Below are 14,588 nucleotides of genomic sequence, written 5' to 3'. Positions count from 1 at the left end.
CTTTAAGGTGGATGTGTGAGGACTTTGTTGGTGGAATACTCCCTGAAACCAACCTTTTAGGTCAACATTCAAAGATTTAAGGTGGAATGTTCCTTTAAACCAACCTAAATTTCATGTTTTGATCATTATCAAGTGAGAAACCTCAATCCAGACTCCTCATAATGACATTTGAGATTTATGCTGCTGTTATTTGTTTAGTCCAGACTAAATGACAGAAATCCACAACTGTAATTTTATTTCAGGACTCGGTTATTAAATGTCAAAACAAACCATGTGACTCTAAAAACTCAACAGCTTTACAAACTCTAAGATTAAACTTTCCACAAGGATCCAAAATAAGTTGGACTTCTACATGAGAGCTTTAATTATTCTTCATCTACTTCCTGAAAAGTTTGATCAATAAAAAAGACAAAAACTAATATTTTCAGTTGAACTAAAGGCAGACTTTGGGATTTTTCTGCTCACATGTTGTGTTGTTGTAAACTTACTCTTTCAAATAAATAGCCTCCTAACCCCCTGGAAACCAGCATTTGTCCTGTTTTTGTGTTGCTCCTCGGCAACCCTAGACAGCCGGGTCCTAATGTTTTTTGAGCAACACACCATACTATGACGTTTTTACAATGATGGTTCTACTATGGAACCAGTTTGACATGTTCAGGCGTTCTTTGTGTGAAAACTCAGAGATTTCAGGGATCAGAAGGTGGTTTTCAACTTTCTTTGGTAACTTTCTGCTTCAACTTTAAATTAAATTTCCTTCACTAACCCAGCCCTCTGGACTTCCAGTAAGCTGTGTTCCTATTGGCTGTCCAGGTGGCTGCTTGGTGTTATCAGGAACACCTGAGCAGCTTGGTGTTATCAGGAACACCTGAGCAGCTCAGTGTCTTCCTGCTTTATTTAGCTGCAGACAAACATTTCCTCTGTTTCTCTTCACCAGTGAACTGGGTTTGGCTCCGTTGCTTCAGTTTGTTCTTTAGGCGTTGGCTTGCAGCTTCCAGCAGTAAAATCATCTTTAATGTGTTTCTTGGTGTGTTTTAGGGCTTTGTACTGGATAGTTGTCTTGGTAAATGTGGTTCTTTAGCCACAGTTAGCACATGGTGTGCAGTGATTAGTGGATTTGGTGCAGCTGAGTTGTGTCTTTATCTTGGCTGTAGTGAGTCTTCAGAGGTTTTTGGTCAGACACATTCTGTGTTCTTGTTTGTGAACCAACGTTGGTTGTCCAGAAGGTAAGAGTTCCTGTCCTGATTCTCTGTTCTCAGAGGTTCTCTGGTAGGCTGCAGGAGACTTTAGCGTTTGGGTTGTGCTAGTTTGGTTTTTGTATGGTTTCATTTGGATGACTATCTTGAGGCCCCTCCATGTGGTTTAATGAGGTTTTCTGGAACAGTTCTACAAAGCAACCTGCAGCAGAAGAGACTCTGAGAGTTTTTAGGAAGTTCTGGAGACCAGACTTTAGAGCAGCAGAAACATTTGTCAGCAGTTTGAGCAGGAGAAGGTGAGCTTCAGAGTAGAAATGAGATGGAAACCTTCTTGACCCGTGTGGTGAGGTCCTGTACCAAGAGTTTGAGCAGGTTGTGAAGAGTCTGTAGTTCTTTGGTCTGAAAGCACAAGAAGAGTCGACTCATTAAAGGAGAAAACAGGAGATATTGTTGCTTCTTCTGTCGCTCTGCAGTTTCCTTAGACTGAATATCAAGTTTATATTTTAAATGATTTCCCATGTGAGCCCAAGAAGACTTCAATAAACTCCCTCCATCCCCTGGACACAACAGATTTTATTACCATGTTAAATCTTTTTTTTAAATATGTTTTTTGTTTTAATCATAGTTTTAGCATAGTTTTTTTCTTTTTTTCACAGTTTTGTCATCTGTGTAAAAGGTGCTAAACAAATAAAGTTGAATTGATAAACTGAATAATTGACTAACTCATGATTGTGACAACAGAAGTATTTTCATTGTGATTTAAGGGTTTGTTTCATTTCTAAGGTTGAGGTTAAAATCTTGACAGAAAAAAAAGATTAAAGAAATAAACTACATTTTAAAAAAGCAATTAAATCAAAGGAAAAAAACATTTAATACAACAAAACTTTTAAAAAGAAAATTGAACATTAAATACAATTAAATTATATTAAACAGATAAAATAATTAAACAGAAGATACAAAACGTAATTATGAAATTAAACAAAATTTATTAAACAAAAATATGAAACATTGAAGATTAAATATTTTAGATAATTAAACATTTAAAAAAATAAAATTAAACAAGAATATTACACATTTTTTAAAAATACAAAACATTAAATTAGATTATTAAACCTTTAAAAATACAAAACATTGAATTAAAAATTAAATGTTTAATTAGAAAATTAAATCTTAAAGACAATAAAACTTTAAATAGGAATTAAACAGAAAATACAATGAAGCATTTAAAAAGAAAATTAAACATTAAAAGGTGGTAAAACATTTAAAAAGAAAAACCTTAAAGATTTAATCGAAAAATTAAACACGGAGAAAGAAAAGGAAATTTTTCAAACAAGCCGATAAAACATTTGAAAAAACAGTTAAACATTAAAAAGACAAAACATTTGGAAATCAAATCAGACATTAGAAAAGAATAAAAGGTGAGAAAAGAGCAAAACTAAACATTTAAGAAGAATCAAACTAAAGACAAAACAATTGAAAAGACACCAGTTAAACTTTAGAAGATCAAATTAAACAGAAACAATAAAATGATCAAAAGAGCAAAAACAGATAAAGGTCTGAAAGCGTTTTCTAGTCTGAAATGAAAACATCAAGTTGTTTCTTCAAACATTTCCTCTTTCTATGTTCTTGGTCTGATTGTGGACAGATTTACTAAGAACTCATTGAAGAAAACTGCTTTCCAGATAAAGTCTACTAGTAGTTGAAGGCATCGATCAAACTAATGTTACCTTCTGACCTCCACAAACTTTACTGTTCAGTGAAGAGACTCAAAGTTTGTTGAGTATTTTTAAAAAACCCACAGGTGAAGGTCTGAGAAGAACTCAGATGGATGATCTAAATGTGAAATCAAGACTCATGGTCACAAGTTTTAAGGCTTCTGTTAACCATAAAGTTCAAACTAACAGAGAAGTACTGAGAAACTTTTAAAATTTCAGTCCTCAGACTGTCTGAAGGTTCAAACTAACAGAGAAATACTCAAGAACTTTTAGGTTTTCAGTCCTCAGACTGTCTGAAGGTTCAAACTAACAGAGAACTACTCAGGAACTTAGAAGATATCAGTCCTTGGACTGTCTGAAAGTTCAATCTAACAGAGAACTACTGTGGGACTTAGAAAATTTCAGCCCTCAGACTGTCTGAAGGTTCAAACTAACAGAGAAGTACTCAGGAACTTAGAGGACATCAGCCCTCAGACTGTCTGAAGGTTCAAACTAACAGAGAACTACTGTGGGACTTAGAAAATTTCAGCCCTCAGACTGTGTGAAAGCTCAGGTCCTGAGGACTCGGGAGGTCTGGAGGCTTTGGAAAGTCTTGGAACTGAGGGTTCCACCCTCCAGCACAAAGGCTGAAGTCCAACCTCCTGAGAAAAACGGTCGAGTCGAGACTCAAGTTAAAAAAAAACTCGAAAGCAACAAAAAATAGATGATAAATGCGCAAAAAAAAGAAGAATTAGTATCTGAGCGAGTAGCTCAGGAGGATAAGAAGAGGACTACCAACTGGAAGGTCGCAGGTTCAAGACCCGCCACCGGCAGTTTTCTGTCTTTGTCTTTGTTAGTATTTTGATAAAACTTAAGAAGGGTCTGGTCTTGAACCAGCGACCTGCAGCTCCATAGGCAAGTGCTTAACTCACTGAGCTACAGATCAGATACAAAGAAATAAATTCGTCGTCCCTTTGGCATCGTAGTTCCTCAAGTGACCACATGGGTGGAGCCAAGGCGGAGTCTGGGTGGAGTCAGGGCGGAGAGTAGGCGGGGAGGTGGGTGGCGGCCTCCCCCCTCTACTCCCCCACCTCCCACCACACCTTCCCCCGCCCGACGAGTTCTTCGAGTCTCCACGAGTTCTTCGAGTCTCCACAGGTTTTCCCCAGTTTCTGGAGTTTCCACCAGGTCGGAGGCAGAACAAGTCATGAAGAGGTGTTGAAGTCAGCCAGGACGGACTGACTTTTTACAGCGACTAGAAGGAAGACCACTAGAAGAGCAGGTCTTTAACCACCATCCATAAAATCCATGGAGTCGCTCCAGAGAAATGAAGGGAGGTCAACTTTTATCAACCTCCATCCAGATGTTCAACTTCATATCTTTACTTTGACATTTTCAGCACCACAAACCTTTAGTATCACACTTTATTATCATTTATTAGGACTTTCATGGAATCCACCAGCAGATTTAGTTTTTGTTGAGAAACTTTATTCTTGTTGTGGGACTGCAGTATTTAAAACTGTTCTTTCTATTTGACCTCATGTTTATTAGTTTTAGTGGAGAAAGTTATTTTAGTTGTCGATTAGTCTCTTAAAACCCAAATAAATTGGATTAGTCAAGAGGTTTAAATTTCTTACTTCATCATATTTTAAATATGACAAAAAATATAAAAATAAAGCATCTTGAGACAATTTGACCTGTAATTGGCGTTATATGAATAAAATTGAATTAAAATTGTATGTATCTTGTAATGTTGGAGTAATTCAGCCATATATGTTGGAAAACACATTTTCTTTGTCCATTAATCTGTTGATTGTTTTCTCCAGTAATTCATTTCTTGTTTTGGTTTATAAAATATTCAGTTTACTGTCATAAAAACCAAAAAGATTTACATTCATGATGCAGGAATCAGGCAGTTTTTCACTTTTTATCTTAGTTTAGTCAGAAAGATAGTTGATAATGTGTGAATTGTTGCAGCTTGTGAGTCGTAGAAGGTTTTAATCTTTGGGCCCGAGTGTCAGAAAACATTTAGAAACAAACATCAACAAAACATTCAACAAAGATTTGAACATCATTAAAGGGAAATCCAACTTTTGCATGACAATGTCTAATTAAAGGACATTTATTTCCAACGTAAATGTGTGATAGTCATCCTCTGGAGCTTTCTCTTCACATCGTCTTCCACCTGGACTGGTTTGATCGGGAGCATGTGCAACAAACATTTGAAAAAGTGCACTTTAACATCAATGAATGACACTGAAGTTTAATCTCTACATAATTGAGACTGAGTCTGGATGTGCTGCTCTGTCATTAACTCCTAAGTTTAGGGAAAGTTCAAACAAAAGAGGACAGTTCAGATCAGACTTGAGAATGAGCTTATTCTGAACAAACATCTCAGACTTTCTGAGCTTCAGCACCTCTAGCAAGATATTTTAACAACAAGCAACTCAAGAGATCCAGAAGTTGGAGAGAGTTAGCTTTAGCTGAGCCAAAGAACATGTGGGATGCTAACCTAGCAAACATTTCAGACTTTTCTCTGTGAAATCTGAGAAATAATTTACTATTTAATGACAGAGCTACACATCTTAACTCAGTCTCATTAAAACAGACTCTAATTCAGTGTCATCCATCCATATTAAAGTGCACTTACCCAAAATGTTTGTTGCATGAGCTCCAACAAAACCTGTCCAGGTAGAAGGCCACTTTGACAAACAGGAAGTGGAAGATTCCAAGCAGATTTGTAGAAGGGGAACCGGACTGTACTAAGTGTGGTCGAGTATAGAGGGGTGTTTTGTGGGTTTTTAAGGCTGATAATGATTATTAGTGAGACATTTGGAGTAGATATTCATTTGCAGTGAATGGAAGTATTTAAAATCTTGAGTTAAACTTAGAAGAACACAAACTCTAACAGAAAACTTTGTTGATACATTTTTGTTGTTTACAGATGTTAAGTTAAAGGAGTTTTACAGTCCAATCCCAGCTGCCTCTCAAAAGGCTCCTTCATCTGGCAGGTGGCAGCACTTCTTCTGAGGGGAAGCTGAGCTGGCCCAGCAGAACTTTGGAGATGTGTTCCAGTGGTTGGTGGATGTGTGGGGAGATAGAGAGGGACCTTTGAATTGTTCAGAAAGGAAAACAGGGAACCCATTGGTAGTTTTAGTTTAGGGCGCTACTGCGGTGTGTTTTTGGGTTTTAAGAGGTGAACAGGAAGAGTTTTTTTTCGTATTGATTATCTTTTACTTTGTTCCTGGTTGGAATGCCCATCAATGTCAACATGAAGTTCACTTTTAGTTCTGTTTATTTTTATTTTACTAACACCCATTTGTTTTTAACCCCCTCACATGTTGTGTTGTTGTAAACTTACTCTTTCAAATAAATACTTGTCTAACCCTCTGGAAACCAGCGTTTGGACTGTTTTTGTGTTGCTCCTCACCTACTTCAGACAGCCGGGACATAACAACATTTTGTGGACTAAAGGTTTTTCTATGACGTTTTTAGAGCGACATGCTATACCATGACGTTTGTTGGACCAAAGACTATACTCTGACGTTTTTAGAGCGACATGCTATACTATGGACATTTTCTGGACCAAAGGCCATACTATGACGTTTGTTGGGAACATGCTATACTATAGGCTTTTTTAATTGACATATTACTATGATGTGTTTTTTGTTTGTGTTTTTTTGTTTTTTAGCAACATATAATAATTTGAACAGTTTTAAAAATTACTATACTTTTACTTGTGCAATGAAATATTATTCTTTTTAGGCAAAGGCCATGTTTGATTACATATAGGCTATTAAATAAATGTTTATTAAAAACTAAAAAGTATTTAAAAAATAATAACCAACTTAGGCATTTACTGAGTCACTAAAGTAGTGTAGAGTCTACGGCCACATCAGCATTATTATAAGCATCCTCTGGTAAATTCACAGCCATATACTGTAGGAAATCTAGCTGATCTCATCATGATGTCTCTCACCATATGGACTTCAGGAGATGATTAGATGATGATAAACTGTGACCTGCTGGTTGGGTTCTCTCTGTTCTCATATTTCCTCCATGTTTGTCTCCTGATGCTGCCTTACTTCAGCCAGTCCATGAGCAACAGAAAACACAGTTTGCCTTGTATCCATTGCCAGGGGTTCCACTCTTCCCACTCCAGTCTGTACATTTGCAAACGTTTTTGCTTCTTTAGACGTGGTGGAGTTTCAGGTGTAGACATTTTTAAACGTGCGGGTGCAGCAGCGTCTGTAACCAGGCAACCAGAGACAGGACCGGACACACAGAGACGTCTGAAGTCTGTCCACTGGACCTGGCATCGGGTCCTCGCTACAAAGGTCCTACGAAGTTGCAATTGGCTGCCCTTAATATTTCCTGTGTTTTATTTTATTCATTATGCAATTTTGATGAGTGTGTGACAGACGTGTATGGGGCATTTATGAAAATACGGAAAAACTTGCGTCCTGTATTGATTCAATACGGGACGCAACAATTAATTGTCAAATAAAGGACGTTTCCGTATTTTAAGGGACGGGTGGCAACCCTACAGAGCAGTGTAAAGAAACTGGTCGCCTAGCAAACTGAATTAGTCTAGGTAACACTTTGTTTATTATGTGTGTTTTCTGCTCAAGTTAATGTCCTGGTTTGATTCATTTTAAATTACTCCTGATCTTGAAAGGTTTTAAACTGTGCAGTCAAAGTAGTTACAACTGTGAGTGAATAGTTTGAAATGAACTGCCCTAGACTACTCTGTTCATAGCCAACCATTCTTTCACAGCTATATCAAGAGTTATTGTGCAATGATAGATAAATGCAGCCCATTTTTTCAACTGTTTCCTGTTTAGTATGTGTACCCTCCTCTTAATTTGTTCTAAAAGAAGTGTCTAATGAGGCAGTCTAGACTTTCAGTCAGGTTAAGTCATTTTTCCCATTGGTGGTTTGCATTATATAGCTTTGTTTTTCTCTGTTCTAGGAACTATTGTTAAATCATCTTTATGTGAGACTTTGTTCTCGTTTGGAGCATATTCTCGGACGCATGCCTCTGGATCTGGACTTCTTAGAGTTCACTTGCACACAAGAACTTGTGTTTTTAAATGCTTTATCCAACCAAGTAGAAGTTTGCCCAGCTATTTTAAATGCACTGACACAGCTACACAATCTTACCAGCTCAGAAAAAGAAAACAGGAATCAGTACATTGCAACTGTGCACTCAGAGAGAGGAGCAGCTGGGCGACAAAGAATGGTCACATCCCCAGAGCACCTTTACAACTTACTGGAACTTAATATGTCTGTCCCATGTATAGATAATGGTATCTGTGAAATATTAGCTGAGTATGTCAAATACTTTTAGATTTTTTTAAGTGGACCGTAGACCTAGTTTCAGTATATTTTTTCTCACATTCAAATTTGAGGCTATATATAATATATATATCTAATATCTCAAGAATAATTCAAGATAAAAGCCTGAAATTTTCACTTATTTGTCTTGCTAACATAAGCATATCAGATTGCTATTAAATACAGCGGTGGAAAAAAGTTTTTGGACACCTCATACATTTGTGAAATATTGCATTAAGAATCCCTCTGAGGTCTTCAAATGCAATTTCTATTAGTTCAGTCACAGCCATAATACTAAACAAATCCTAAAAAAGCCAATAAAAACTTGAAATTCATTGGTTCCTTAAAAATAAGAAATTTTGAGTATTGGGTCATTTTGGTAGAATTTAGTTTTGTTAGTCATGTAAACAATAAACAAAAAAAAGCATCATTTGTGTCTGTCTAATGCAGTCACACCTTTTGAAGCACAAAAGACTTTCCAACAAATATTTCACGATGATATTTGAGATTGTGGAAAATTTTCAAGGTGCCTGAAAACTTTTTTCCACCACTGTATCTGTCAAAGCATGAAAATTTGCTATTGGAAAAATGCCACTATATTCAGAAGGATATATGTGGTCATGGTTCCATTATGCCAATGTCATGGTAATGACTGGATGCAGGGCTAATTTACAAAGAAATTACACAAAACAACATGTCAGGTTTCGAAGACTGGACTTTTCATAGACCACTTCATTTTTTTCATATTTCAACTCACCCATAATCTGAGATTATTGATCTACTTGTTCAGTATTATAGATTCTTCATCATTGTTCTGAGATAGTGTAATTCAAACAACCTCAAATTTCAATGTGCAAAAAAATGCCTGTTGAAGTAGGTTGACAGTGACAGTCAATTTAAAAATATTTTTTGCTCTGACAGTATTTGGAATACTATATATATATATATATATATATATATATATATATATATATATATATATATATATATATATATATATATATATATATATACACATATAGGCTGCTGTTTTGTAATATTGCAACGGATTTTCATCCCATTCACCAGTGAGAAAATAAAATCAGTACAGTCCAGTTCATTTTTAACTCCTGCTTTAATGCCGTGATTGCATGTATTGTTCACCAGAAATATTCTTAACTTCAGATACTTTAAATGTATGGCAGAAACACGCATACTTGAGCCAGATAACCTGTCAGGTGAGTTGGGAGAACAGGTAGGGGAGGGAATCCAAAAGTGCACTTAGTTTTGTCAGTCAAGTAAAACTAACTAGACAACAACACCTAACATATCTTGACTGGCTGGTGCAAATACAGGCCAGGATATCAGTCTTAAATGATGTGTAGTCCTTGTAATGTCCTGGGAATGTAAGGTCTCATAGCAGGTGGAGGCTGTCAGGTATCTGCCATTCACTACTTCTGAGGAGAGAGTTCTTGGTAGAGTCTCCCATCCAGTCCAGAATTTCACCAGACTGGTCAGTTCAGACGGTGTTGCTATGGAGTGGATTAAAATTGATTAAATAAATGGCTACAACAAATTATCAAAAACAATCTAGGGTACACATACTAAACAGGAAACAGTTGAAAAAATGGGCTGCATTTATCACTATCATTGGACAATAACTCTTGATATAGCATTCTGTGAAAGAATGGTTGGTTATGAACAGGGCAGTCTAGGGCAGTTCATTTCAAGCTATTCGCTCACAGTTGTAACTACTTTGACTGCACAGTTTAAAACCTTTCAAGATCAGGAATAATTTAAAATGAATCAAACCAGGACATTAACTTGAGAAGAAAACACATATAATAAAGTGTTACCTAGACTAATTCAGGTTGCTAGGTGACCAGTTTCTTTACACTGCTCTGTGACTTAACTGCATTTTCGGGCACATAAATCACGCTTCCACCCATTTGTGCGTTTATAAAATTGTTACTCAACTACCCAGCTGCAGAACGTGCTGTCTGTATGACCTCATTACTGTGCTAGCGCGGCTAGCGCTGTATTAGCGCGGCTAGCCCGGTATTAGCGCTGTGCTAGCGCTGTATTAGCGCGGCTAGCGCTGTATTAGCGCGGCTAGCGCGGCTAACGCTGTATTAGCGTCGCTAGCGCTGTATTAGCGCGGCTAGCGCTATATTAGCGCGGCTAACGCTGTATTAGCGTGGCTAGCGCTGTATTAGCGCGGCTAGCGCGGCTAACGCTGTATTAGCGTCGCTAGCGCTGTATTAGCGCGGCTAACGCTGTGCTAGCGCAGCTAACGGCATGCATTACAGCTTACTGACTCTGACAAAAACAAACCACATACAGGACAAAAAGGATTAATACACTCACTGAAGCGCCGTCGTTCATGCTGGTAGCCGTGGTTGACCCCGGTCTTGTGAGGTGAACCGTCTGCGTCACATGACCGGAGGAGCGCCACGTGATTGGCTGGGCGTTGGTTCGATTTTGGTTCGATTGTTTACGCCTGAGTCCCCCGGATGTGAACAGCGAATTTTTTGACAGTGAATTTTGAACATTGAATTTTTTGACAGAGAATTTTGAACACTGAATTTTTTGATGGCGAATTTTGAACATTGAATTTTTTGATGGTGAATTTTGAAGACATTGAATTTTTAACTGGTTTTTAGAATTTTGATGAGCTAAATTCAGGCATAAAAAATTCACATTCGTAATTTTGATGCAAAAAAAATTCAAAGTAAGAAATTCAGCAGCTTTTAAGCTCTGATGAGTCTGATTTGCTTCCATAGAAAAAAAATCACAAAAGCTAAAATAAAAAATAGATCCACTCTCTGACTGAGACACTGCAGAGAACGTATTTAATACCTCTGTGGCAGCATGTTGTAGAAAATACTTTATCTAAAATTAATCAGAAAAGCAGTTCCATCATGAAAATAAACCCAAACCATCATATTCATAACTCGATCTGAAATTAAAATTGCATCATTACACATTGGCACACAACCTGCAATTTCTTAAATATATATATGGTTAGAAGGCAACATCATATTAATACTTGGGCTTGAGCAGACCTCATATGTCTGTCCACTAATCACCTATAAGGCATTAATAATAATAAATATTGATCTGAAATACTGATGATTGATTTCACGCTACCTGCTTGTTCTTTGAGATATCGCTGTGGAGAATCAGGAAGAAGTTATAGAAGGTTAAACAGTTCAGGTTCTTTGAAAACCAAGGTTGTATGAGGAACTTTTCAAACCAGTAGATGGTGGTTGTTTCTTGACTGTCTAACTTCAGATTCGTACGTACAAATGCTCTGAAGCAGCATTAAGAAGTCCTACGACTCGCTAAAGTGACAAGGAACAGGGATCGGCTATATTGATACATAAGTGCAACTGTAGTATGCCGCTGCAACTCCAAACAACACAGGTGAGCTGCAGCATCGTACAGGTGTGCTTATATGTAGGAATACGAAGTTCTGCAATTGTTCTACGAAGATTTAGTGCCAAATGACAACAAATGTCAACCAGCTAACCATAAGTTCCTCATACAATCCAACTTCCCAGAACCTAAACTTTCTCTTTCAGCATTACGAATCCAAAGTGCATATTTGAGGATAAATAGTTTGTGCATTTTGTTCTTCTGCTTCTGTTTTTTGCTACAACAAACGTTCCTCAACGAAGCCATCCAGAGGAGCCACAAAAGTCTTCATAGGCAGCTTTCGTCCTCTGGTAAGAACCTGATGGTAAATTCTGATTTGATGTTGTGCAGGCCAGAAGATGTTTACCTTGAAACTGGGTTAAACTCAGATGACTACGATGCTTGGAGATTGTTTTTAGCAGAATTTCAGTGACTGTATTTTCAAGTAAGGAAAGCCTTTACTCTGCATTAAATAGTAATTTAATTCTGTTGAAAGAAAGTTGCAAAATCATCCAAACATTTAGACAAATTACATTGGCAGCTCATGATTATAGTTATCATTTACTGCAGGCTTTATTAATTGATCTATCAGCTGTTTTGTGAGACCAACAACAGCGTCTTTTAGTGTCTTGCTTGAACGAGAGCTTCTATAATTACTAAATTAATTGCCAACTATTTTAATAATTGCCTAATTACACAAAAAAACAGCTAATTTATCTGATTGTAGCTTCCTACATTCTGGTTTCTTTCCACCTCTGTGACAGTAAACTAAGTGTTTTTGGACAAAATCTGACATTAGAGAACGCTACTTAGGGCTATTTTTCACCAAAACAACTAATCGATTCATCAAAAGTTAAAATAATAGCAGCTGCACAAGCAGTTCTGACATGAGGTTGGTGTTCTAAATGAATCAACTAATCAATTAATTGGAAAATAATGGTCAGTTGCAGACCCAATTTGAACCCAAATATGTTCAGTTTACCATCAGGTGCAACAACAAACAGTTTAACTAATTATTCACTAATGAAAACAGTCCAATTTTGCAGCTCTACTTTCAACATCTGAGGTACCTGCAAATCCGACCAGAACATTTACCGGAATGTTTCCAGCCTGCCAGTGACCTGCACTGATCAATGCACCACTCAGTCCCAGTTGGTCCGGCTGAGACGCCAAACGGAACCAGCAGCGAGACGTTAGTTTACTGGAGTTTGGTTATTCCTGATCTTCATCCTGCTCGGTGTTGCAGCTCCCCTCTCAAGCCTTTTGGTGTCTCTTATTGTAAACATTTAATACACGTGAGGATTCAAAACTGTCTGTAGATGTCAACAATGAACGTCGAACCGCTAGAATCCATCATCATCTCCGTCAAAGCCATAATCTGGAAGACACACGAAGCATTTTGTCACATTTCGGCCGTCATACTAAACTATGACGTTTTTTTAAACATTTTCGGACATCATACTAAACTATGAGGCTATTTGAGGCTGTTTGGTTTTGGTTAAATTTTTGAACGACATACTAAACTATGATGTTTTTGGTTACACTTCGGACAACATACGAAACTGACTTTTTTTCCCCATTTTTCGACGGCATACTAAACTATGAATTTTTTCCCCCATTTTTGGACGTCATACTAAACTATGACTTTTTTCCCCCATTTTTGGATGTCATACTGCACTATGATGTTTTTGTGACATTTTTGGACGACATGCTAAACTGACTTTTTTTTAATATTTTTCGACTTCATACTGAAGTTTGACTTTTTTTCCATTTTTGGGCGATATACTGAACTATGGCTTTTTTGGCCACATTTCGGACTTTTTTTAAAAAACATTTTCGGTTTGGTTAAATTTTTGAACGACATACTAAACTATTACTTTTTTTTCCCATTTTTGGACGACATATTAAACTACGACATTTTGGTGACATTTTTGGACAACATAGTGAACCATGACTTTTTTGGTCACATTTCGGACGTCATACTTAACTATGATGTTTTTTGGTCAAATTTGGGACGTCATACTAAACTATGACTTTTTTTGAGCATTTTTCAACGACATACTATGACGTTTTGGTCACATTTTGGATGACATCCATAAGATTACACAGATGTTCCCGAAAGACAAAATACTCAGTGAGAGTATTTCACGGCGTATCGAAAACACTTTTAACCGCCTGTTTGTTGAAATAAACTGATCTTCTAATCAAACGGATGTCCTGTCCAGCTGTTTGTCGTCATTTCTCAATGATGAATTCTGATTGTTTAGAGTAAAGCCAGACGTTGAATACAGTAGAAATTCATGAGCATCCTTGAAATGACTCTACAGAGATGTGAGGATGCAACTGGAGCTTTCTAGTTTCACTTTAACATTAGAGAAAGTAAGTAAACAGCAAATATAATCAAACATCGGTCGATACAATCAGTTTCATCTGAGGTAAATCTGACAGAACTTCTTATTTCACTCTTTTAAGCTAATTTTTATTAAGAACCAAACATCCTGATAACTCTGAGTGTGTTTAAACTCACCGTTTCCTCCCATCAGCTCCATGGCGCTGACACAAGCCTCCTCCTCGTCCTCGTCTTCCTCGTCGGCGGCTACGTCGTCATATACGACCGGTCCACTCTCCACCACCACCGATTCTCCGCCAGACGCTCCTACCGCCACCGGCAGGGGGTTGGACATCTGAGTAGACAGGAAGCACAGAGCATCGCTGTGTGTTTTTAATATTTTCTGGAGCGTCCTCCGGGGAAATCTAAAGCCGAACCTTTAAAATGAGGGAATAATAAACCTCCAGACCTTCGCTGTGCGTCGCATTATTGCTTCATTCTAAGGCTTTAAAATGCACTTTGTGTCGTACAGGAGGTCAGAAATGAAGCAGAGCCTCAGGGTGAAACAGGAAAACACTTCAAAGTTCACGAGGGCAAAAAATCTAACTAAAGGCTCTTTTTAAAACTTTTTTTTTACAT

The 14,588-nt window shown here is 37.4% G+C and overlaps 1 protein-coding gene across 2 annotated transcripts in view; it reads right to left on the bottom strand.

Annotated features, from left to right (window-relative positions):
- Positions 1 to 218: 218 nt before the first annotated feature.
- LOC111569174 (transcription factor IIIB 90 kDa subunit-like) overlaps positions 219 to 14,588 on the bottom strand; it is a 149,176-nt gene continuing 134,806 nt past the window's right edge. Inside the window, exons 18-20 of one of the 2 annotated variants that reach the window (XR_008599964.1) lie at positions 14,148 to 14,304; positions 12,716 to 12,998; positions 219 to 1,592 (exon numbers count right to left, since the gene is read on the bottom strand). Coding sequence is in view for 1 of the 2 variants with exons in the window: in XM_055005666.1 (XP_054861641.1) it covers positions 12,964 to 12,998; positions 14,148 to 14,304 (192 nt within the window). In the remaining variant the exon portion in view is untranslated. Of the gene's footprint in view, positions 1,593 to 11,033; positions 12,999 to 14,147; positions 14,305 to 14,588 lie in introns of those variants that run through there. The other variant, XM_055005666.1, reaches the window with a different exon arrangement.

The sequence above is a fragment of the Amphiprion ocellaris genome, chromosome 20 (assembly GCF_022539595.1).
Source record: "Amphiprion ocellaris isolate individual 3 ecotype Okinawa chromosome 20, ASM2253959v1, whole genome shotgun sequence".
Taxonomy (NCBI): domain Eukaryota; kingdom Metazoa; phylum Chordata; class Actinopteri; family Pomacentridae; genus Amphiprion; species Amphiprion ocellaris.
Note: the sequence above shows the minus strand (reverse complement) of the source record. Positions and strands in the feature narration are given on the sequence as shown.